The sequence below is a fragment of the Polypterus senegalus genome, chromosome 12 (genome assembly GCF_016835505.1).
Source record: "Polypterus senegalus isolate Bchr_013 chromosome 12, ASM1683550v1, whole genome shotgun sequence".
In the NCBI taxonomy this organism is placed as follows: domain Eukaryota; kingdom Metazoa; phylum Chordata; class Cladistia; order Polypteriformes; family Polypteridae; genus Polypterus; species Polypterus senegalus.
This window is the reverse complement of record NC_053165.1, coordinates 83,306,143-83,333,022: the sequence shown is the minus strand read 5'-3', so window position 1 is coordinate 83,333,022 and position 26,880 is coordinate 83,306,143. Positions and strand designations below refer to the sequence as shown.

Below are 26,880 nucleotides of genomic sequence, written 5' to 3'. Positions count from 1 at the left end.
TAGCCATGAGTAAATGAATGATAAAAAAGTAATAGCGAAGCGAGGGTGACTTATTCAGGCAGGCAGGCAACAGCTCAATAGCTCGAATTTGGATATAAGTAGGTTCTATTTAGTCGCCAGAAATATCTTTGGTAGGAATGGAAGTTGAATTTAGTCTTTAAATTTCTATGGAGAAGAAAAAGTTATGCAATGATGACTAAATTTAACTATATAAAGTCAAAACTTGTATATATAAAGTCATTCCCGAATATATAAAGTCAAAACTTGATTATATAAAGTCAGTGCTGGAATATATAAAGTCAAAACTTGAATATATAAAGTTATTCCCAAATATATAAAGTCAAAACCGGAGTATATAAAGACGGCGTTAGAATATTTAAAGTTAAAACTTGAATATATAAAGTCATCATCAGAATATATAAAGTCAGCGTCGGAATATACAAAGTCAGCGCTGGAATATCCATCCATTTCCCAACCCATTGATTTCGACCACAGGGTCACGGGGGTCTGCTGGAGCCAATCCCAGCCAACACTGGGAACCAATCCTGGGCAGGGCACATGCATCATTTTCAAAACATTAACCGAACAGTGTTTTTTTAATTTATTATTCTGAATACGTTTTTGTTAACTTAGTTCCGTTCAGAGTTGTTTCAATCCATATATTTTGACTTTGACTTTATACAGTATATTCAGGAATGAGTTTATATACTCCGATGTTGACTTTATATAATCAGGAATGACTTTATAAATTCCATCGGTGACTTTATATATTCCGACGCTGACTTTATATATTTAAGTTTTGACTTTATATATTCCGACAGTGACTTTATATATTCAAGTTTTGACTTTATATATTCGGGAATGACTTTATATATTCAAGTTTTGACTTTATATATTCTGACGCCGACTTTATATATTCAGAAAATCAATGTATTTGCCTGTTTGGCACCCCATAGTATATGTGTGTTTGTATATATGTACACATGTATGTGTGTATATATATATATATATATATATATATAGATATATATAGAGATATAGATATATAGATATATAGATATATAGATATATATATATATATATAGATATATATACAGTGGTGTGAAAACTATTTGCCCCTTCCTGATTTCTTATTCTTTTGCATGTTTGTCACACAAAATGTTTCTGATCATCAAACACATTTAGCCATTAGTCAAATATAACACAAGTAAACATAAAATGCAGTTTTTAAATGATGGTTTTTATTATTTAGGGAGAAAAAAAAATCCAAACCTACTTGGCCCTGTGTGAAAAAGTAATTGCCCCCTTGTTCAAAAATAACCTAACTGTGGTGTATCACACCTGAGTTCAATTTCCGTAGCCACCCCAGGCCTGATTACTGCCACACCTGTTTCAATCAAGAAATCACTTAAATAGGAGCTGCCTGACACAGAGAAGTAGACCAAAAGCACCTCAAAAGCTAGACATCATGCCAAGATCCAAAGAAATTCAGGAACAAATGAGAACAGAAGTAACTGAGATCTATCAGTCTGGTAACGGTTATAAAGCCATTTCTAAAGCTTTGGGACTCCAGCGAACCACAGTGAGAGCCATTATCCACAAATGGCAAAAACATGGAACAGTGGTGAACCTTCCCAGGAGTGGGCCAACCAAAATTACCCCAAGAGTGCAGAGACGACTCATCCGAGAGGTCGCAAAAGACCCCAGGACAACGTCTAAAGAACTGCAGGCCTCACTTGCCTCAATTAAGGTCAGTGTTCACGACTCCACCATAAGAAAGAGACTGGGCAAAACGGCCTGCATGGCAGATTTCCAAGACGCAAACCACTGTTAAGCAAAAGAACATTAGGGCTCGTCTCAATTTTGCTAAGAAACATCTCAATGATTTCCAAGACTTTTGGGAAAATACCTTGTGGACTGATGAGACAAAATTGAACTTTTTGGAAGGCAAATGTCCCGGCATCTGGCGTAAAAGGAACACAGCATTTCAGAAAAAGAACATCATACCAACAGTAAAATATGGTGGTGGTAGTGTGATGATCTGGGGTTGTTTTGCTGCTTCAGGACATGGAAGGCTTGCTGTGATAGATGGAACCATGAATTCTACTGTCTACCAAAAAATCCTGAAGGAGAATGTCCGCCATCTGTTCGTCAACTCAAGCTGAAGCGATCTTGGGTGCTGCAACAGGACAATGACCCAAAACACACCAGCAAATCCACCTCTGAATGGCTGAAGAAAAACAAAATGAAGACTTTGGAGTGGCCTAGTCAAAGTCCTGACCTGAATCCAATTGAGATGCTATGGCATGACCTTAAAAAGGCGGTTCATGCTAGAAAACCCTCAAATAAAGCTGAATTACAACAATTCTGCAAAGATGAGTGGGCCAAAATTCCTCCAGAGCGCTGTAAAAGACTCATTGCAAGTTATCGCAAACGCTTGATTGCAGTTATTGCTGCTAAGGGTGACCCAACAAGTTATTAGGTTCAGGGGGCAATTACTTTTTCACACAGGGCCATGTAGGTTTGGATTTTTTCTCCCTAAATAATAAAAACCATCATTTAAAAACTGCATTTTGTGTTTACTTGTGTTATATTTGACTAATGGTTTAATGTGTTTGATGATCAGAAACATTTTGTGTGACAAACATGCAAAAGAATAAGCAATCAGGAAGGGGCAAATAGTTTTTCACACCACTGTATATATATATATATATATATATATATATATATATATATATATATATATATATATATATATATATATATATATATATATATATATATATATATATATATATATATATATATATATATATATATAGAGATATATATATATATATATATATATATATATAGAGATATATATATATATATAGAGATATAGATATGAGAACAACACTCATATCAATGACAAAACAATTACATTAACAATCATGTTACGTTATTTTTAAAATTTTTCCTTTTCTTTTTCATAACTTCTTTAACACACTACTTCTACGCTGCGAAGCGCGGGTATTCTGCTACTATAGTAATATGACAGAAAAGGCGATATGCCTCCCATCGTGATTACGGCGGTATAAGAATCACATGAGAAAAATATACTTTAGCTTACATTTACTGACGGTTGACGCGGTTACAGACGGGAAGCATATGACAGACTTTTATCCAGGTGGGAATCTGGATCTACCTAGTCTGACATTTTTTCGTCACCACACTGAGAGGGTTTTCGGACGAAGGTCCGACACAGCTTCGAAGGGTTTGGCTGTTGTCCAAGCCTTTTAATACTGTCTGCTTCACTTGCTGGTCTTCTCTGTCTCCAAACCGGGGCAGGTAGGGACTGAACTCCTCCTCCACAAAATATAGAAATATCATAATGCTTACATTCCGGTTCTCATTCTCCCAACAAGGAAAGAAGATTTTGTACTAAAAGAGGACAAAAATACTGTTCTGTGTTTAGGCTGACATTACAATCCTCCAGTTGTCTTTGGCTATCTAATCCAATGCTTGGCTAGCAATTCTAAATGCTGAGCCCCTATGTGCCAAACTTAGCATGCACATGTGAATGAAACTCTCATGAACTAACAGTGTTGTCCAAATATAATGACATAAATATTAAATAAAAATGTATTATAACATATGCTCAAGTGACTGCTTTATCTGCAGCATTGCACTCTATTGTTGTATGTTTTTTTTGGCATGGCTAAAAGATTTATCACAATTTTGTTATGAAAGTGCTCTTTGACAAGTATTTTATAACGCAGAACTACATTGAGTCACCATAGTTTGAAAAACAGCTCTTCTAAAGTTCATCTATATTAGTCTTTTATTAATATGCCAATTTAGCTGCACTACTTAGATTTTAGAAAATGAGTGAGAAATATAATAGACTTTGGTGGTTGTGGAGCCATTTATTATTTCTTGTATCCTGCAATGTGTGTGTGTGTGAACACATAGTCAGCTTACCTTTTTTCCCAAACCCCCAAAAAAAAAACACTTTTTTGATATCTGGCTGCTAAAATATAAAATATCCACATAATATGCAAAATAAGTCATGAACAAAATACTAAAAGTTTGTAACATTTAGAAAACTGCAACCTCTTATGATGTGACACATCATTAACAAACAAGATAAGAAAGAAACATGCTTATTTTATTGACATTGCAATTTCCTTTGAAAAATTTTGAATTAAAGCAACCTCATATAAATAACAACAAATGATTATGATTAGAATTACTCAATATGGGGCAAAAGATAAAAGGCATAATTTTAGAAGTAGCAGGACAAATGGAATTACATTGCAGTGTAACGAATACATGGTCAATACAACAGTGCCTTTCGGATTATCTTTAAAAATAATCAAACCTTTTTTTTTTTTTTACAGAGGTGGTTATTATTAGTAAATTACTTTTTTGGTTATAGTCCCCAGACCAAATTAAAGCAAAACTGAAGGACTCAGAAACTTTGAACCCGTTTTTAATCTTATCTGCTGCTGTAAAGCTGTGAAATGTATATGTGTTACTTTGGATAATGATTTATACGCTCTTACATTCTTATGAATTTCAATATATGGGTTGCACCTCCGGGGTCAGACTCAAATGCAAGTTAGTGAAGGAAAAAACTCCCAAATGTGGAATTATCTGCTAAAGAGATTAAATGTTATGTAGAAGGGTTAGTTTTGTTAGCTTGACAGGCTTGTAGCAGCTTTTCCTATGGGATCTCATCTATAATACTCCCCCTCCTCAATGTTTTAATTCACTCTTAGTCTCTGGCTGACTGCCAGTCGCTTAGCAAAGCCGTTCTTCATTGTTATAAATAACACGATGCATAAAATAGGGCTACAAGTTGAGTGACCAGTTTTCTTGTACTGAACCTAATCGTCTTGTAGAGCAGAAGAGTGTGAGAATAAGGAACACAATGTATACCAACAGTTCTAAATGAAGAAAACGTGTATAGCAGGGATGGAGGTTCTAGTGTGTAGGGTACAGTGAATACGAGCTGCCTCTGCAGTAAAAATGTGTCTCCCAGAGCTAAGTCAGTAGAAAGAAGAGGAAGAGTGTGTAATGAGATTAACAGCATCACTGTGCAGCACCAATAAATTATAACAGCAACGCTTATGCTGTATATTATAGAACAGGGAGAATATGTGCCGTGGAAATGCTGTAGTGTAGAAAAGTAGTGTATGGAGGGGAGAAAGGAGAATGAATTGTAAAGTTCAAAAACAAAAAAGTAATGTGCCTGGTGAGAGTAATTAGTTGCAAATTATACATAAACTGAGAGGAATAGATAGAGAGTGAGATAGCACTTAATTTTACCCGAGGGAGAAATCTGGCTTTTTACAGAAGCTCAATAAATAAATTATTATAATATTATGATAAGCATCAAATATACACCAGAATGGCAAAAAAAAAGAAAAACTTCAGACTTGGCTAAAGATAAAAAGAACAGTCACAGTAAGGTATTATAAAGGAATATTGCATTTTGGTATAAAGGAGAGCCCATAACATTTTTCTGCTGAATAGTTTGTTGGCTGAAAATCCTTAATATTAATGTGTAAGGGGTCATGCAGCATTGTTCATTCTCTCCTCCTCTACTACTTCCAGGGGGTCCAGAGTGCATCTTACAACCGAGTCTGCTCTTTTAATTAGATTGTTGCTTTGGTGAGCTTCTTTTGAAGTGATTTTTACCTGCCCAGTGCACCACAGTGTTGCAAATTGCGTTGGCCATCACAGCTTTATAGAACATGTAAAAGATGTCACTACCAAAATTAAAGGAACACTGTCTTCTAAGAAAAGAGAGACTGTTCTGCCCTTTCTTACTGTTTATAGTTCCTCTGTGTTATGAGGCCAGACCAGTCTGTCATTGATGTGGTGTCCTAAGTACTTGTGGTAGTGCAACTCTTGTACTTCCACTCCTTGAGTGGTGACTGGGTGTAGAGGCTCTCTGGTAAAGTGAAATTCAATAACCAGTTACAGGTGTTTGGTTTTGTTGATGCTAAGTGGCTGACAATTCTTTCTACACCAAGAAACAAAGTGCTTTACCTAACTTTCATCCTTTGTGTCAACCCCTCTTTTGGGTACACTCCATTAGTGGCTGAATCATCTTGAGAATTTCTGCAAGTGACATGACCTGCTGTTAAAGTCCAAGGAGTATAAAATGAAGAGAACAAGAGGCCAGGACTGCTCCATCAGGTGCTTAATTGTTGCTCACATCAACATCAGAAATGCAGTCCTTGAGTACAGAAAACATAAGTATGTGTTCAAAAAGTGCACAAAGTAGTAGCTAAGGAACAACAGCAATCAGAAGGGATTATAATAGATTCTCTGAGGCATTTTACCTATCAAGACACAGAAACCAGCTGTGAGATACCAGTATCTACATAAAGGCAGCATATACACTGTATGTACAGGCCGGCTTTAAACAGGGATTTCTATTAAGTTATCTTATTATAAATACCTTACATAGCATGCACCAATAAGTAGTAATATTATATAAAATTGGTCTAAACAACCAATCATAAAATTTCATTACCTAGCAGAAGAATGATGCGCAAAGACTGTAAAAAGATGAAATATCAGTATTAATAAATTAGAGTAAAGACACAAAAATGTAAGAGCCAGTAACTAAGTTTCAGTAGAGAGCAGGAGGGGTTTGTGCCCTGATTATAATACCCAAAATGAAAAATGACCGCAGAAAACACAGCTCCCAGTGAGATTGCTCAAGTACAAAAATCCTAAGAGGTACACTGCAGATCAGAGGAAGACATGTATGCTTAGAATAAGAATGTTTATCTGAATGTTTGTACAAATGAAATAAAAAATGAACAAAAGGTTGTAATAAATGGCAGAAATTTGAGAAAGTAAATGAGAATGAAAAAATATGCAAGGAGACGGCTGTAATCGGGTTCTTTCTGCTTGGGCGGTGATGTCCTCACAGGTTACCCACAGTAAGTTTTCAGCAGGCAGTCTCTGGTGTGCTGGAAGCCATGGTCTTGGCTAGTGAAGTTTTTGGTTCAAGGTACTGTTCAGGCTTCTGAGATAGAGAGGGGGTGTTTCCACTTCATATTTGGCTTATTCCATTTGAACCCAGCTACACAGACGTTCAGGAGTAGAGTAGGAGAGGAAATCAAAGAAACATAAGAGAAGCAATTTCTGCTCATTGAAGTCTGAGAGAGACAGGGTACAAGTACAGTGCAAAGTTTACTTACAAAGTATATAATCCATAGGGTAAACTGTATAAAGGGAAGACCGCTAAAAAGACAACATGAAGGTCGACATGAACTGCAAGTGGTGTATGTGCACGGTAGTGCATAAAATGAGGAGAGCAAGAAAGCTGTATTAGCAATGGAGTAAATGTCCAAAAAGAGAGAGCTGTTATGGAGCTGTAAAAAAACAACTGTGAAGTACAGTATGTGTACATTTATTAAAAAAATGAAGGAAATAGGAAAATAGAAGGAAGAAGATGAGAACAGAACGGGTATTCTGTCAGTATGGGCAGTTTGAGGGGCGCTAAATTTGTTTTTTTTGAATAGGAAGTGCACAAAGAGTAAATAAAAGTGTTTAAAGAACAACACAATCTTCATGAGTGTGCTATGATCAGAGATGGTATAACATGGGATATGTGTAGTAATTTCAGGGTTTGCAGGGTGTGCTTAAAAATCACCAAGAGAGCTAGGAAAGATGAGTCAGTGATGTGTTAGAAAGGACAAATGTCAGTATTATTATGGATGCATTAAAGTATCACCCCTCCATTTTATTTTTATGTTATTCTTTTAGGATGTGCTGTAACTTTTGGTGTAGCATTGAGAAAGCGAGATGATTCTGTTACAAATGTCTGCACAGTCACCTACCTTATTTTCTTCACATACTGCTGTTGGTTTGTTTTTGCATACAGTACAGTATGCTAATACACGCAAAGATGAGGTGTAGCAGTGGGAATTTTTCTTCACTAATACTGTTTAAAATCTATATACTTTTATACTGTATTTTGTGAAATTAGAAAGACCCCTATACAATAAATGAAAATAGCAAAAAACAGAGACAGTGAATATGTATAAGCTGGTAAATATAAAATGTTTCATTACCCTTAAAGATAGGGTGAGAAGCTCAGTCATCCGGGAGGGGCTCAGAGTAGAGCATCGAGAGGAGTCAGATGAGGTGGCTCGGGCATCTGATCAGGATGCCTCCTGGACGCCTCCCTGGTGAGGTGTTCCAGGCACGTTCAACCGGGAGGAGGCCCCGGGGAAGACCCAGGACACGCTGGAAGGACTATGTCTCCCGACTGGCCTGGGAACGCCTTGGGATTCTCCCAGAAGAGCTGGAAGAAGTGGTCGGGGAGAGGGAAGTCTGGGCCTCTCTGCTTAAGCTGCTGCCCCCGCGACCCGACCTCGGATAAGCAGAAGAGGATGGATGGATGGATGGATGGATGGATGGATGGCATTAAGAAACATGCAAAAAATCATACATAATTTGATGAGAACATGTGTTCCAGCCCACCGTAATTTAATTAGTAGGACAGTATCATGGGGCAGAACTTTGAAGGTCCCCAGATTCTTAATTACTATATACTACTTGGCAACTCCTTTCTAGTATGCACAGATCACTGCATGGAAAATGACTTCCTAGCAGTTGTGTGAAATTTACACATAAGCAGCGTTCGTGTTTGAAGGTCTTACTTTAAAGTAACAGATGGCTTCCACCCAGCTAACTCCCTTCATAATAATAAATGTCTCTCTTATGTCACCTCTTAATTTCTGCTTTCCTAAGGGGAAAAATGAATCCCCTCAATTTTGTATCATACCTAATAGACCAGGAATTGGAATCCTGGAATTGGCATGATAATTATTTACTGGACTTTGTTTAGCACGGATATGTCCTCCTTGTCTTATGGTGACAAAAACTGCCCCAAGAATGCCATTAATATGAAGCATAACTTGTATTATACACTGTATATTATACAATCCATCATCCTGAAACTTATTTTGTTCTCTTCTGTGCATATTTTAGTTTTGGTCAGTGACAAGTCTGCTGGAAGTCCGAAGTCTTTCTCATAAGGTGTACTTTCTTCTTCCAGAAGTACCACTTTATATTTATGCTTAGTATTTTTTCCATCCAGTGTACTGTAAACAATTAATGAAAAACATAAAAAGCATTGGAGGTGCAGAGTAGATTATATTTGATGTCACTTTCTCATTTAGATATGGAAGGTGGGCTAGAATTAAGCACACCAAGTCCTTGAGCAAGATATGTAGTGTATTAGTAATTGTATAATAGTGTCAAATGTGCAGAGTAGTGTAGGATATCACAATAGATTTTGTATTGCGTAACATTATCTCACCAAGTGTTACTCTGATTATTGCAGTTAGAGGAATGGCAGTGATTTAAGATTCAAAGCTTAGAGATGTGCGAATATCAAACCCAAAAATGGACTGAGAGTAGAGCATTCCCAAAACATGTGACCTTGTGAAATAGGCACTTCCTGAGATCATTACAGTTTGAACCTTATTATACACTGTGTACCAGTTCAATGATACTGTGAGTGCTTTACATAGTGGAGGCAGAACTTCTGCATTTTTCCCGGGTGATTCTGGGGTTCGTCAGGGGTGTGTTCTTACACTTGTTCAGTGCTTGCATGGACTGTGTGTTGGTCAGGTTGTGTGGTCCAGTGGCTGTGTGGTATCTGTTAGTGAAGAGAGATTCACTGATCGTGACTTTGCTGGCGATGCTCTTGAGAGACTTAGCGAGGAATTTGAGAGCCTAGGCTTGCCTGGATATAAACCAAGATTTAGGCCTTTAATGACCTCTTGGGCACAACCGTCAGCAGTGTGTCTGTCTTTGGAGGGATTGTCGACCTTGTCGAGAGGTTTATTTACCTTGGCAGCGACATTCTTGTCTCTGGTGACTCTTCCTATAAAATCAGTAGATGGATTGGTAGAGCATGGGGGGATCAAGAAGTCGCTAGAAAGAGGTGTGTGGTGCTCCCAATATCTTTGCAAAAGGACAGTCCTGGTGCTCCCTATTTTATTATTTACTTGCGAGACATGGACGCTGTCCAGTAACTTGAGACAAAGACTGGACTTCTTCGGTACTGTGTCTGTTTGGAAAATCCTTGGGTACCACTGATTTGACTTTGTGTCGAACAAGCGGTTGCTTATGGAGTCCCAAATGAGGCACGTTACCTGCATCATGAGGAAGCGTCAGTTATGACAGTATGGCCATGTGGTGCAATTCCCCGAGGTTGATCTGGCTCACAGGATCCTCATTGTTGAGGCCTGAGCAGCTGGACCATGGCAAGGGGAGGCCCACATAACACCTGGTTGAGGCAGATAGATGGTCATTTTTGAGGGGTGGGACTGGACCAAATGTCTGCCTAGTGGGTTGCCAATCAAGATCCCAAGCTGTTTTGTTGTGTGGTGGGTGCGGCAATGTGCTGTACCAGTGCATGCTCCCTGACCTGACCTTATTATAGACCATTTTAAATGAGATGTATAGTATTTGAGTGATGTATAACTTATAGCTTAATTGTGATGTGCTATTCACAGATTGAAGAGAAGTGGGAAGATGCTAAATGTATTTTAAATAGTGTGTGATGCTTCTGTGAAACTTAAATTGGCATAAGAAGAACATCACATCACTCTTTTGGTGTGCTGGGCCATGCAGTGCATCGAAGCAATAATCCCGTCCATGAAGTTGCAATCATTTTGAAGCAATAAGGTTCAGAGTTGGGGACCCACTTGCACTCCCAAATGTGTGTCAGTTTGCACCACATCACTCACCTTTAAACATTGCATATTTTGCAGAAAGGCTATAGTTTCTGTTGTGCAGTGTGAATGGAACACACAACTGTGGCCAGGAGACCACAAGTGGCACAGGGTCTACATCGTACAGGAACAAATTGATTCTTGAAAACAAAGTTCCCATGGTGGGACGATGCTTTTTGTTGGCAGTCTACATGTAACTTCATCAAAATTAGCCAATTGTTGCTTTAGTTCTAGATATTGATGGAAGATGAGGGAAGTGAGATAGGTTGCTTTTTTCTTCAAAACCATTTTATACTCTTGTATTGTAAACAAAATGACAAAGGCAGAATGTATTTTACACAGTATGTGATGCCTCGGTGGAACCTAAATTGGAATATCTCTTTTCTACACGAGACAAGAGCTATTTACAATATAGTGCTACAGTTTGAATATTTTATTTAGTCTCTGGATCACACCTGCACATTGAGCGTACCAGAAAAGCAACATGTATTATTTACTGTAAATAATTAGATTAAAAATAAACAGCAAGGTTTTTATTAATTCATTAATAGGCCCATTTTAGGACAAACAGAGCACACTCCCCCACTTTTATAGAAACAGATTTACCAAGAAAAACTTACAGTTGGCAAAAGCTGCTGCTTTGAAAGAACAAGCACTTAATAGTTCAATTTAGACATCACTCGAAAAGAGTAAAACAAAATAGAGATTAATAATAAAATCAACTTTAATAGTGATAATATTATATAATAATAAGCGGTGATAATTATATGGCATTTTCTCCAGCTGGGGGAGCACACTACTCTTATATTTGACAGCTCAAATGCTAATGCACATTATTTCCCAGTTTTGAAAATGTGCACTTCATTTTGTTATTACCAGTACTAATCTTATATTCTTCATAATGAATGTAACAGCTTTCTAGCACGAATGTGTGCATGGCGTCACTGGAGAGGGGCGGGATCCACGTGAGTGCGGCACGAGTGAGAATCGGTTCGTTTTTTCGGAAAATAAAAAAGAAAGACAAACGCGGTGTCAGTACTCAGGGGATCAAACGAATAACGGCTGAGATCTACTCCGAATGCTTTTTTAGAACTGGAAATATGATATAAATCGGGACAAAAGCGGCATGCGGGACTGATGAGCCTTATATAAAAATACTGTGTCTGAAGAACCGGGACTGGATTATCAACCTGCCGCGTTAAAGTGGATAACACAGCTTTCTGGCATGTATTTGTGATCATTTGATTTTCATTCCGTCTGATGTCTGTGATATAACCAGTTATAGAAGACGTTGTATTCAAAGAAATAAAGGTGGAATTTTTGCTGTCATGCTTTGCTATCAGATTCGAAAGAAACGATGAGCGCTGAGGAATTTACACAGGCAATCCCCTCCCATTATAAATCCGATAATATGACTGCAGCGGCTTTTGTCTGCTTCTCCTGTTTTCACCTAAACCGTCGCAAATATTTAACATCGTCTCTCAGACTTTCAAGCTGAGTTTTTTGATGCTCGCATTACCGAGAAGGTAGTAGCAGCTTCTTTCTTTTTTTAATTCTGAAAGGAAAAGCCCCATACCACATTTCTTCTAAAAAGCATTTGCAGTCGTGGAAATTGAAGTAGGAAGTTTTTTGGAGATTCAACACATTCAAATGTTATAGTCTAATCCGAACACTTCTTGGAAACCACGACCAACTGTAACAAGGACTGCCTCGATAACCAGCAAGACAACTTTAATAACTGATGTGCCATTTTGAGCATAGCAAGTGTCAAATTTTGCCGAAAAGTAAAAGAAATTAAAGGAATGGAATATTCTTTTCCTCCGTTGTGCCGCACTGTCGGAGAAGGTGTGCGTAAAATGGTATTATTTATAGCACAGCCTGAAGCCCTAATAGTAAAGGAACAGCAAAAGAAAACGAAGATGAATAGTTGTTGACTAAAGAGGGAAGGCAAAAAAGACGGAAATAACACGTTTGTGAACGAAGTCAAATGTAAAAGAGCCACTTAAAATTGTTGCAACCCGAAAGAGGCTCCCTTTAGTATGCGCGCCTTCAAAATAACCCGAAGAAAGTAATCGCCGCGCCTAAATGAATCGGTTTGATTTTCTTATTCTTTTAGCGAAACGTACAATTCAAAACCAAAATAGACTAATTCAAGTTTCACAAAGCGTTAACTTTGTCGACAACGAAAAGGAAGAAGAGCACAGCTAAGTTGAAATCAAGCCGGCTACCTCCGAAATCGCAGAAATCAGCGCAAGCTAACCTACCTACCTGTGCATAAAAAAACGCAAAGGAAACTGAAGCCAACTATTAAAAGCAGCCGGCAGCGCATTGCTATTGTCATGCTTACATTTAAACGATTACGATTTTAAGGAGGCGCTTATTTGCGAGGCAGAAGCTGGATGTACAGTACGAAGGGAAAAAAGAGACCACTGAATCAATTGGAATAAAATCGCCAGAGGAAGCGGAAAGTAGAGTACCCCCTCCACCCCGCGACCGACAGCCAACCCGCCCGCCCCTTAAAAAGCCACCCACTCAAATCTAACTGGATCAAGATTTTTCGCAAATAACTGTGGAACCCCTCCAGGGTAAATCGCGTTCCCCCGAGTACAGTTTAGGATTTTTCACAGGAGGAAAAAAAAAGAAGAAATGATTTCTAATTCGGAAAGAGGCCAATGGCAGCCGCAATAGCAGCGCAACGGTTAAGTATTGACAATAAGCATAATACGGATAATTATTACTCAAAGCTTTGAGACGCTGGAAACGGAGGGGAAAGAACGGATTGGCGTTACCAGCTTCTTTGACAGATGAGTATGACAGGCATTTTAAATTTTATTTTGTATTCTTCTCTTTATTGGATTGATTTGATCGCTTCAATCCAGAAACCGTGGACACAAACATTGAAAAGTAAAATCGGCAACAGAAGCGGCACGAGCATTCGGTGTGCACGCTAATTTTTTTCTTTTTTTTGGGGTTGTGCTCTGGTCGCGTCGTTTCACTTAGCGCTGTTTTTTCAAAAGATTTGTCAGCTCCAGGCGCAACAGCTGATCGCGACTCCGACCGGCAGTGGCTTTTCAGATGCGCTTGCATCAACATGAAGGGCGGTGGACGTGCAGTGGGCAGAGCTGGAAACTGGACACTGGCCACCAGCAACAGGAGAAGACACTAACACCCCGGCAGGTGAGAGACCCCGCGTTGCAGCAATAATACATTTATGGACAGTGTTGTTTTTTTTTTCTTTCTTTGAAGGAAGGCACAGGGCTGCGCCTCGGCAATCTGGCAATAAGAGATTTGACAGAGCAATAAATGTTCCCATCTAAGTGAGCCACTGCGCTGCAGGCAGTGTAGCGCACAACTTAGATGAACATCTCGTCGGCTTAACGGATACTTTTTTCCTCCGATTTTGTTTTCCTGTTCCAGACGAAGGAGAACCGAATAAACAGGTGGATTGAACTGGAATACTCACATGCTCCATTGCTTTGGTTTTACTTTGTTTTCTGCATCGGCTTAGAAAGTGGAACCATATGTTGGGAGAAAATAGCAATTTGCACTGTGATTTAACCAGTATTATTTTATTGCAAAAAAGAAGAAAACTGAAACTGCTTAATTGTTAATTTGCACTGGACTATTAAGACATCAATTATTTTTTCACTGTACTCAAGCCAATAGGAAACATTTATTTTCCAAAGTTTAGTAGCTGAAATTATTTAGTTTTCTTTATAAAGAAAGATTTTTTTCTTAATCATACTTTTTTTTGCACTATGATGGAACCGCCGCCTTGCTCAAAAAAGAGCTTGTCCCTTTCCCTGCCTGTCCCCCGGGAAGGACAAGCTACTCTAAAGCCCCCACAGCATCTGTGGAGGCAACCACGGACACCCATCAAAATCAAACACCGTGGCTACTCAGATACTGATCGGCATCATCACCATAGGCAGATTGAGCGCTCTAATGCTGTGGACACCAGCGACAGGCCAGGGCTCAGGAAATCACGAATGTCATGGCCATCTTCTTTTCATGGGACTACCAGCACCACGGCCAACAACTGCACCTCTAATTCTAGCAAACGGTAGGCACCAGCTAGTCTGGGATGGGGGAGATTGTCTGTCTTGTGAGACTTTGAGACATGTTGCTCCAGTCATGTGCAGTATGTGGATGGTCAAATACAGGTGATGGTTATTTAGTGACCAGATGACTTGACTTCTTTTTGGAAATGAACATTTCCATTGGGTTGAGATGGTTAGTCATTATGCTCAAATGTGCATTTTTATATCTGGTATAATGTGATGTACATGTGATAGTAACAGTGCCACCTGCTCCATTGGTTACAAAATGAGATTATTTCTGATCTGGTGTTAATAAATATGAATGAACTATTCAAGCTGCCATGCATTACCTTTATTCTTTCTATTTATATTTTTTTCCTTTTTTATTATTTGTACAAACTGAACTGAGTTAAACTGTATATCAAGTAGCATAGCATTTTGTAGTTGGAATATATTAAATAAGAGGGTGGGCTTACACCCATTCGTCATTTAGCCTAATCCTCCTCTATACACTCTTAACAAATCTGGTTCTTTAATGGAACTTTGCTGGGTTGTGTGGTGCAGTGTAGTGTCATTGCCTGCCAGAGAACCATTAAATTCAAGGAAGGGTTCTCTGCATATGAAAATTGGTCTTTAGGCTTTGAAAAGGTTCCTAATATGTGGAAACAGAAATCTTTAATGTCTAAATGGCTGCCTAGCAGGATACTGAGAGATCAAGAAGATCTTAACGTACCCTGTGTTGTTATATGCAGCAAGGGTCCTTTTAAAATCATGAAAATCATTGGCATTTCACAAATCTTCTATTTATGGCTATTTCTGGAACCTCTTATAGCTAAATAAGAGATTCTTTCTTGAACCTTCATGTCGATGATTCTTTTGGGAGCCAAAAATGGTTCTCCAATGACCTTGCTCTGAAGAACCACTTTTAAAGATAAAGATGCCAAAGTGTGCCTTTGAATAGGTATTCAGCATACTGTGTACTGATGAGCAGCCATTTACATAACCAGTTTATCTAAACAAAGTGTTCCATTTGCACTGAATGTGAGCATTCTTCTTTTAGAACCAGAAGAATATTTCACTTTATAGAGGAGTTTAAAAAAAAAAAACAGAAAAAATATTGGTAGAGTAAAGAAGCACAGAAGTTGCTAAGATCAGTACAGCAAGTGTGCGTTCTTAGGAACCACTGGTATGCCGTATATAAATACATTTTGAAAAAGTAAAGTTTTAATGTTTCTGTGACACAAGATAGGTAATCAGAACTGACATTTGCCAATTATTGAAGTCATCATTCAATAGAATAGTATTATTTAAATGAAAATTGTTTAATAACCTTTTTTGTCCATGTTTTGAGTCATGTCCTTTTTTTGAAATGAGCTATGTCATTCTTAGAACCTTTTAAATACATTTTTGTTTTATATCTTACATCTGTCATTTCTCATTCCTTCCAAATACATTTTACAACATGTCAAGGTGTGTCACTAGTGAAGCTTCCGATTGTGTCCATGGAAAGATCAGGAAGGCAAGTCTCATTGGTTATCCATTTCACATTAAATGTTGACATACATTAATGATATTCTAAGACTCCTTTCTTGAGTTAAATTTGAACTTGTACCCACAATATTTCTCTTTTTTTTTTCTGAACCTCAGACTTTTCGCCCCGTTAGGGAAAAGAAGAAGTCTGCAACACAAGGTCACATTTTTTCATTGGGGTACAATATATTGTTGTCAGTTATAAGGAATATTGTAAAGCAGATTGATATTAACTATTAACAATTTGGCATTTTTGCCACTGGCATTGCTCATAATGTTCTTTGTTGAGTCTAAAACATTTTCATATGAAGACATGGTTTAAATCTGTTATTTAGGAATTAGGTTTATGTAGAAAGAAGAAGATGCATATGTTCTACATATTCTTGAATGACCATTAGAGTATACCTTCTGTGGGTTCCTCTTGTTACACAGGGTGAGCTGTAGGCTTAAATAAAGCAGAATCATTAAGCCCTAAGAGATCTTATACTGTCTTTTGACAGGATGTAACTCTGCCAGTTCAGAAGCATACCATATAAGAACATGGTATATATACTCTTTTAAAGAGTTTGTTGGGCCTTCTCATTCAGAGCAGCTGACTTTCTATTGTCTTGATCCATACCACGGAATGAGAGAGAACAGCCAGTGTGCATGAGAGTGTGAGGAACAGTGCACTGACAATAAATATGCCATAAAACATGGAAGGATTTCATATACTGTACCATACATTTTTATTGAGATGCATAACTAGATTTAAACATCTCTAACTATGTAGCAATAAATACACCCTTTCTAAATAAACGTAAATGCCCTCAGTTATGATTGATTGTTTTGTTAAGGTCGGTGAAGACTGTCATGTGAACAGGTGGTGTTACTGAGGGAGTGAGCAACCAATCAGAGGTTATTAAAGGCGGGAAGCTTGACAGTTGTTGGGTGTGATTATAGGAGGAGTGAATGCCTGAGTGTTAAAACAGCAAAAAGTCAGCAAATAGGGACGGGCAGAGGTTTGACTTGCAGTGGTTTAGTCAACAGACTAAAAGTAAACATTAAACTGAAGATATCAACCTGGGCGCCGGCCTTTAGTGCATTGTTTATGAAAGAAAAAAACCAAAACAACTACTTTATTGGTTTTCATTGTCAACAATGTATATTCAAATCTTTTATTTTACAAAGCACTCCTTTGCCAATATTATTTTGATCCAATCCCTGTATGTTTATGACCGTGGAAATGTGTCAGTTCAAAAGTTGCTAGAATGTTTGTTTTCTTTCTTGAAATAAATAAATTCTAGCATTGAAAGAAATAATATGATGTAGGACTTCATTTAAATAATTTTATAATAGAATATTTTAACATCAAAATCATTTTAAATGTACAGTTCTGTATTTCATAGACAAATATTGCTTCCTTTGTGAATATGCACATTTGCTGGGGGCTGTTATGTGATGTGTATCGATATTTGCTGGAAATGAAGAAGGATTTATTTCTGAAAAGATTTAGTGCTTTATTCAGATAGAAGTGTTTGAATTCAGAGGTGTTAAAGCTGTTTGAGGAAGATATGGCAGTAATTCATGAAGAGAGGGAAGAATTTGTTTGTTGAATGGCGCTATGAGTAGAAAGAAGAAAACTGGTTGCATAAGGTTGGTCAATGTGCTGTTCATTCTATAAAAGCCTTTTATGCCTTTTATTCTCATAGGATGGTAAATGCTAGTACTTCCTTAATGTTCACGTCATTGTGGTAGTGTACTGTAGTAGAAGTATCACATATACTATAAAATGAAACCTGCCACCCTTCATCCTCAGCCATTATTGTTTTATGTCACCTAAAAGTTATAATCACACATGGACGGCACGTTGGCACAGTGGTATCACTGCTGCCTCACTGTAAGGTGACCTTGTACACATGTGTGGTGCTCCGGTTTCCTCCCTGAGTCCAAAGACATACAGGTTAGGTGAACTGGCAACACTAAATTGGTGTGTTGCATGCTTGTATTTTTGTGTTCGCCATGAAATGGACTGCCACTCTGTCCAGGGTTTGTTCCTGTCTTGCACCCAATGGAAGATGGGACAGGCTCCAGCATCCCCTTTGCGACCCTGGTCTGAATGCTTTAGAAAATAAACATAAAAGCACCTTTCAGTCAAACTCTAAATTGGCCCTGGTATATATTTGGTGTTGTGGGTATGTTAACCCTGTGATGGACTGGTGCCCTGTCCAGGGTTTTTTTCCTGCCTTGTGGTCTATGCCAGCTGGGATATGCTCCAGGCACATGTATCTCAGGTCTCGATTAAGCAGGTTAGAAAACGGCTTGGCATAATCACTCAGTGTAGGAGTTGGTCAATTAGGCAAAACAACTAAGCACATTACGTACATTCATATTCATTTTAACCAGATTTTCCCCACACATACATTAATTATCCTATTAACAATCTACTTAGGGTCACAACGTAAATTATCGGTGCTCAGTCACATAAGAAATGAATGGTGGCCCTTGTAGCAGCTCTACCTGGCTGCCTGACCATTCCCAAAACCACTTGATAATGAATTACCTGTGTATAGTATTATAAACATTAGAGATGCTCGACACTATCTCGGTAAGGGAGTCTGCTCTCCAGATATATGCTGGTTTGGATTTGTCTCACCTGAAGCTGTTAATCACACTCTAATTTAAAGGAGAGTTTCATTTGTCTATTTCGGGGTGTTACAACTAATTATTTTCATGCTGCATAGCTTTCCTGAGTCATTCAAGGACTAATTGAATTCATTTTGCTGATATGAACAGAATTTTTGGAAACAGGAAATAATTTTAAAGTAAGTTGGTTTTGCTTTTCCATTTTAACATGCTATGAACCATCTGAATATCCAAATTACTTCTGTTTCACTTTGCTGTGGCATGCTAGTTCCCTCAAGAATAAGTCACTGGAAATCAAAGCTGAGAAGTGTGCGATTTCTTCTTGACACCCCAGCTCTACAGATTCTTTTCTGGATTAATATTTTTACAGTAGCATCTCAAAAATAAGCACTCAGTATTTGTTATTGTTGGGTGGCGTGTGTGTGTGCGTGTTGGACTGTCAGATTATTTTCCTTTTTAATTAAAACTTTTTGGTCTTATGACTTCAATAAAATGGACAGTTCAGCAAGGAAACCAATCCAATGTACAATGCAAAAATCGCCACATCAAAATCGTTACAGATGTTAAACAATGAAAACGTAAAACAGCTCATTCAATGCCTTAGCTAAGGACAATGTAGTGTGTTTACTATTAGAGGAATGTGAGAACAGATAGGCTTGTGCAGTTAGATCAGAATATAGTAGACTTACCTGTAAAGCTTACTTGGCACTTACTTACTAGCTTACTACTGCACCACCACTCCAGAGTCTTCTAAATCTTCCAGAAAAATTTTTTGCATCCAACCTTGTTGGGGGTTTATTAACCTTCCTAAAAATCCAATGAGCAGTTCTTTCAGAAAGTTTTCTTGTTCTTCCAGACCTCAACTTGACCTCCGCCATTCCTGTTAATTGCCATTTATTAATAACGTTATGAACTGAGGAAACGGCTACCTGAAACTGCTTTGCTATCTTTTTATAGCCTTCTCCTTCTTTGTGAACATCAATTCTTTTATTTCTCAGAGTGCAATGCAGCTGCATAGAGGAGCCCATGGCTGTTGATTGTTGGGACAAGGTTTGAGGAGTAAGACAATTTGTACAGCTTTGCAATTTGCATCACCTGGTGTTACCAAATGATGAATGTGAACAAGATCTCAGATATCTTGGAGTTAACACACTTTTGCATGGTGCTCCTTTCCTTTTGTCACTGTACAATTGTGCAAAACAAATACAATACACTAATCTTGCATAAAATGCCGAAAAGAAATGTCTCACAATGCTGTGCAAATCAAGATGGAGCTGGTAATTGTGGCTGTCTGTCTGCATCTGTATTCATTTTGGTCTGTTTTGTTTTTAATTGCCCTGTTTGTCTTTTTTTGGTACACACGGTCTTTTTTTGCTGGTATATGATTGTACGTTTAAAAGAGATTAATAATCAACAGTTGACTTTATGCCTTTTGGTGTTCATTTCATCTTCTGCTCACATAACTTCATATCCATCCATCCATCCATTATCCAACCCCCAGACATATCCTAATTACAGGGTTATGGGGGTCTGCTGGAGCCAATCCCAGCCAACACAGAGCGCAAGGCAGGAAACAAACCCCGGGCAGGGCGTCAACCCACCGCAGTTAACTATTCATAGTAACAGACATTTCAAGCAAGGGTGCCCAAACTTTATCTATCTATCATATAAAGCCTTTCTTGTCTATCTATCTGTCTGTTTGTCTGTCACTGTTAGAATTCAGTAGCGCCGTTTAACAACTGTTGACTGCTGTAGACGTCTTTGACAAGGTGTAAGTAAATGATTAATAAATTAATTAATTAATGATTAGTCTTTTTATAGTTGAAGCAGCAGCACCTTTAGGCACATATATTTCTTTGCTCTGCTTTAGTTTAAGAGGCTCTTTTGTCATAATTCAAATTCAGTTATTGACAAGAAATGTCAAATGTCAGATAGTGTCTGACAGTCTGAATGGCCTAGTGGTGAAGGTTTTAACATCACAGGGGTGCAAGTTAATAACCCCAGTGCTTACTGCTTGACATTAAACAGGCTAGATGTCAAATAGCTTTGGGATGTTCCTTACAATCAAGGGCACTTTATTATATACAACAAAGTGTGAACAATCGTTAACTGAAATGCTTAAATAGGAATATCTGTTATGCAACAGTTACTTAAATGAATAAGCTGCCTGTTTCTGCGGTTGCAGGGACTGGGATGTAATGGGCCATAGCTCTCTGTAAACACTGCACAGAGGGTGTTGGCCATTTCTTATCAGCAGTTCCCAATAGCTAGCACAGTTCATAAAGGTAACACTTTTTCTCCTAATGTTTATTAAGCCTCATTATTACTGCAGTAAAACTGTCATTGTGTATCGGAAAAGGTTACTAAAGAGTTTGCAGAAAATGTTAACTGGTTCATGAGTAGCTATTCCATCTCCACAAACGTCCAGCAACTATTGCCTTTTGTGATTCGTGTAGATCAAAGGTTCACATAAAACCTAGAAATGAGAAAAGGAGGAAAGACAGCAAAATGAGCAATGTGGGGGAAGAAGCAAAGTGCAGTTAAGGGCTGCACGCACAGTAGGTACCTAAGAGGGTGAGGAAGCATTCAGGAATCTTTACAGTTAGGTAAGGTTAGATCTTGGATGTCAAATGTCTATTACTTATTCAAGAGGCAGATACAGCTCAACCAGGGACATGTTAAAAGGATTAATAGTATGTTTTTATATTGTGTTCTTTGTAACCCTTCATCATAAAGCATGAACTCAGCAAATAACCACTAACTTGTGATATTCTGTGATGAGTCTTGCATTTTCTGATTGCCTTATAATTCTAAGCTTATTCTGACGGCAGGAAACACAGGGAGGGAATCCGAGTATCAGTTCGTCGCAAACGTTACGCTTAAATTTGATATTTTCATTTAAATTAAAGGTTCAAAACTGATGGTCTGCTGATGTTTATAGTATTTTTTTTTTCTTTTTGGTGAATTTCAGACATAACCGCATAAGTTATTTTTGTTAACCCAGGCTTAATGTTGAGGGAAAACCCAAACATACAAGGCAAGCCTATTTCAATAAGGTAATAAAAAATGTCTTGGTTTTAACTGCAGTAAGTTTTGAGCTGTTATTATTTAAAGTCTTCCAGTGTTTGGGTGCTAGAAACAGTATTAAAAGATTCTTTGGTGAACAGTAGCCTCAAAAACTTCATGTTAAGATATTTTCCGTTTGTTCTGCTATGATAATTGTGGCAGAATGAGAATGTGATGATGCAAGCTGGAAAGGCACCAAAAGCAAAAGTCCTCTTCCTTGATTAGATTAGATTAGATTAGATTAGATGGAACTCTAAATTACATGCAGATATAAAATTTTATGTCTGATTCAATACAAAAAAAAACTTTCAAAGACTTATTTTTTTAAATCATTAATGACTCATGTTATTGACATTTTTGTATAAAGCCTCCATGCAAGCTAGGGAGTGAAGAATTTTTAAACAATTGCATTTACTTTTATCTTTAGGGTTACTACACCATTGTGGTAATGTGCCACGCTGTATGTGCAAACAATTTCTGGGAATACAACTAAGATGCTTTAATTGTTTGTGCTCTTAAATAACCTACACCTATAGCAGCAGTGCATGACTACATTGCACAATGCATTTTTTTAAGTTTGGTTTCCAAACTTGGTGATTACGAGAGACGGCTTTAAGATGAACACAAATACAACTTCAGATTGATTCCATCATACAGGAATTTGGGAGAATCATGAAATTCGCTTTTATAGTTCAACTAAAATGTTTTGCTGTTGATTTTCGTATGTAGTCGGCACTTGATGTTTCTCATTTCAGTGTCAAACAAATGTCCACCAGCATTGATGAATTTCACTGATTCAGATACCACATTTTCATTGCTGCAATGTCCTGATGGAATCTTTCACCGTGTTTGTCACTGACGGCACTGAGATTAGCAAGAATGTGTGAATGCACTTCATGGTTTGGTATGCCTGAAGCATGTTTTCAACCAGATGGACAAACTTTGGTGCTCTGGTGTTGCCAAGAAAATTCTCAACAACATGCTTATATGCCTTCCATGTGAGTTCCACCAGCCCCACTGTTGGTCATTGATGACCTGTTTGATTTGTGGACAGACGAAAATGCCTTCCTTAATCTTGGCATTTGGTGGAAACGTCTGTCTCAAATACTGAAATCCTGCACATTCCTCATTCATCTCTTTTGCAAAAGCTTTTTTTCAATCCAAATTTTATACGAAGACGAGGCAAAAATATCTTTATTGGCTCAACATATGGTTTAAGCGTCACACTCTTCAACCCCTGAAACCAAATGCTTACAGAGTTCTTTTTCATATAATGAGAGTCTTTAGCACAGGTGGTTTCATTCACTGTACTTGGGTTACCCAACCCTGTACTGCCAGATCACCACAAATCTTCCAGTTGTTGTACTGTCTATTGTGGTACCCGGCCCGGAAGCCCAGGAGGACCGGAGGAGGGCTTGTGCCTCCTCCAGACCGCGAGGGGGCGTCCACCCTGGTTATGTTGGGGGCCTCAGGTAAAGGGCTTGGAAGCCCAGCCCCGTAGGGACCCGTGGCCCCAGTGCCTGAATATCCCGGGAGCCCAGCACTTCCGCCACACCAGGAAGTGCTGGGGGGAAACGACAGGGGATACCCGGACGGCTTCCGGGTGCGCAGCCGGCACTTCCGCCACACTGGGGCGTGGCTACGGAGGAATTCCGGGAAGCAGCTGGTCATTGGTGGATGTCGGGTGGAAGCGGACAGAGCTGAAGAGAGGACTAGAGGCGGCCAGGAGAGAGGCACAGAGACTGTGAGGCCTGGACATTGGGGGAATCGGTGCAGGAGGCACTGGGGTGTGTCGTGCACGTAAAACTGTAAATAATAGTGTAAATAAACAGTGTGTTGGGTGAAACAACGATGTCCGTCTGTGTGTGTCCGGGCCAGCGTCCACAATATGTATAATTAAAATATGAGAGGAAATCCCACAAATACAGTATGAAATTGCAAAAAAAAAATGTACATGATTGGAAAATTTGAAAGGTGCTTTTTGTGATCAGCAGGCCAAAATCCATAAGATACATCCAGAAGTGTTCAGGAAGAAAAGTTTTCATTTCCAAGTGCTATTAGGCAGTAGTTTTCCTTCGACCCTCCACTGGCTTAGTTCAGGCATATGCAATATGCTTTCTCTAGTTGACTTAATCTATGGTTACCTTGTTTTAGAAAGGTCTATAATGGTTTATTCTTGTCTTTCATAAAGCCTTATGTTGCAGATATACTAGACTAAGAATCTACTGTTTTTCCTGTTTATCTAAGTTAAGATAGACCTGGGCTGTGTGCACATCTTTTATCATGCTAAAGCTAAATGAAATAATGAAACATGAGGTCAGAATGTAGGTTTTAAAAAGTCAGAAATTAGACCATGAAACATAACCACAGAACACTCAGAAGAGGAGGGAAATGGGAAGGATTTGTAACAGCTAAATCACAGTTATTACAATTACTGGAAAGTATTACAGGCCGTCTCAACAGCAGTTCTAATAAGAGCCTGCTTTAAGTATTCTGCAGTGATTTGAATTCTATACAGGACATCTTCCAGCGTTGTGGCAGGCTAGCAACAGGTACTTCATTATTGTCTTGCTTTGCTGGCTTTCTTTACTTGAGTCTTGCTAATGATCCTGAAAACATGTTATGTAACTAGATACCAACAGAAAAAAGTGTTCACTTTAAACATCTGTTGAATACCAGCGAATGGTAAACTTTCTGTGGAAGTGTGAAAAAGTCATGAAAAAGTAAAAAAGTACTCACTAAAACTAATGTTTCTAGAATAAAAGCATTACATTGATAATATTTAAGATAACCATAATTAATGGTCTGCATAGAGGAGAACAGCAATTGTTTTGGATAAATGAACAGAGCCACTGTAATGTTAGCATGGTAATGAAGACAGGATGGTGCTGTTACTGAATAAGAGGTCAAGTTCCAGGTCCTGTGACAATTTGTCTACATGCCAGTTGCTATGCTCTGCAAGTTTAAAGTTTTAAATCTCTTAGTTCTTTGGTAATAGCCTCGGCTGGACTCCTTTATTAGGAGGTGTGAGTAATTTGGGGTGCAGGTAGGTCAGACCACGCTTAGACTTTTAGACCCTGCATTTCTTGAAAATGAAAACAAATGGCAGGCTACATCCTCAGAGGGGGACCTCCTTCAGTAACAAACGAGGCAATGTTGTGGTCATTAAAGTGCCCCCCGCCGTTGAAAACATATGTAGTCGCCTGGCAATTTGTGCCTTTTTATGACTCTAAATGTGCCTTTTATGAAAACTTATAAATTAATTCTGGGGTTTTGTTTTCATGTAGGAGGAAACTGTAGAACAGGATGAAACAGTTCCCACTTTAAGCAATTATAACAGTCGGCATTTCAAAAAAAAAAAAAATGTGCGGAACAAGGCATCTGTAGTTAACGGATGAGATTCTAAACTGAGTTTTGGAACAACAGTTGTTAACTCCTTTTTGGATATTTAGTACAAGTCTATTTGCAAATTATACTTCAGTTATTGGAGCTTCCAATCAAATTATGGTACACTTGTCAGCAACTGGTGCAAGGAGGGAGCATCGCACTGTCATACAGTTTTATTAAACTGTTGTCTCAAAATAAAGCTTCCACACTTCAAATGATGCATTTCCTGTCTTAAGAGTCTACTCGCATCATAGTGTTACCACCAAGATGACACACATTGTGTGCACCATCAGTCAGCTTTTAAAAAAATACTCTGCCCACAGATCTGGGCCAGTGGTAATGAGATATATATCAGAATATTTAGTACAGCAGAGAAAGTGTGGTTGACAAATCATAGCTGTGTAAGTTATCAGAATGTGTTTCAATTAGATTAATCTTTATGGGTGAAGGTATGTGATGGGAACTTGCAACATAACAAAGGAGGAGAAGTATCTCTCAGCCCATAAGTGCCTCAAAAAATGAAATGACAAGCAATAACAAAAAGTGAAATACTTTAAAGCAAATAATATCTCAACAATGGCTGTCTTGCAAACCAACTTAGAAATAGGGGAAAGGAAACAGTCAAGAGACAAAGGAAGCAAAAATGTGCCATCTTATTACACCCATATCAATGAAAACCACCTCAGTTGGCTCCTCTTGATGTGGAGGATCAGCAACTCTACTCCAAGCCTGTCCCATGTGTCTGCGCTTCTCACCCTAGCTCAAAGGTAGAGATCAGACACCCTGTGGAGGAAGCTCATTTTAGCCACTTCTATCTACAGTCTTGTTCTTTTGGTCATTACCCAAAGCTAATAACCATAGGTGAGGGTAGGGACTTAGATTGACTATTAAATAGAGAGCTTTGCCTCTACGGAGCAGTATAATGACCAGCCTAACCTGTTTGTTGATCTCATCATCCCTTTTCCCCCTCACTCATGAAAAAGGCCCTGAGGTACCTAAACCCCTCTACCTGAGGCAGTCCACCTTTTTCCTACTGAAGACCATGGCCTCATATGCTGATCCTCATCCTTGCTGCTTCACACTCGTTTGCAAACCTATCCCAATGCATGCTGGATAAAGCCAACAGGACCAGGCCATCTACTAAAAGCAGCAACGCAGTTGTAAGGTCACCGTACTGGACATCCTCCCCTCCCCGAGTGCACCTTGATATCCTGTCCATTGAAATCACAAACCGGATAGGAGGCAAAAGCACAGCCCTGGCAATAAGGACAATGCAGGCCTAAAAAAAAAAGTTTTGTTTTGCAGTAGTTCTCACCGTACAGAACAAAATATTGATGAAAAGCTCTACGTACATAACTGAGTAAACATCAGAAGCGAGAGAAAACAAAGCAATAAATGGTTGTCTGGAAAATCATTTGTGGCACTGCTTCCCAGTGCATGGCAACATGTGTGCTTTAGAAACAAATTAAATGAAC

At 38.5% G+C, this 26,880-nt stretch overlaps 1 protein-coding gene across 2 annotated transcripts in view; it reads left to right on the top strand.

The window, feature by feature from the left end:
- Positions 1-26,880, top strand: part of pde4a (phosphodiesterase 4A, cAMP-specific) — a 640,523-nt gene that overhangs the window by 163,145 nt on the left and 450,498 nt on the right. Inside the window, exon 1 of one of the 2 annotated variants that reach the window (XM_039772683.1) lies at positions 11,974-14,820. The exons of the other annotated variant lie outside the window; for it this stretch is intronic. Within the exon in view, the coding sequence (XP_039628617.1) occupies positions 14,516-14,820 (305 nt within the window). The 5' untranslated portion in view covers positions 11,974-14,515. Of the gene's footprint in view, positions 1-11,973; positions 14,821-26,880 lie in introns of those variants that run through there. 2 annotated transcript variants of the gene reach the window in all.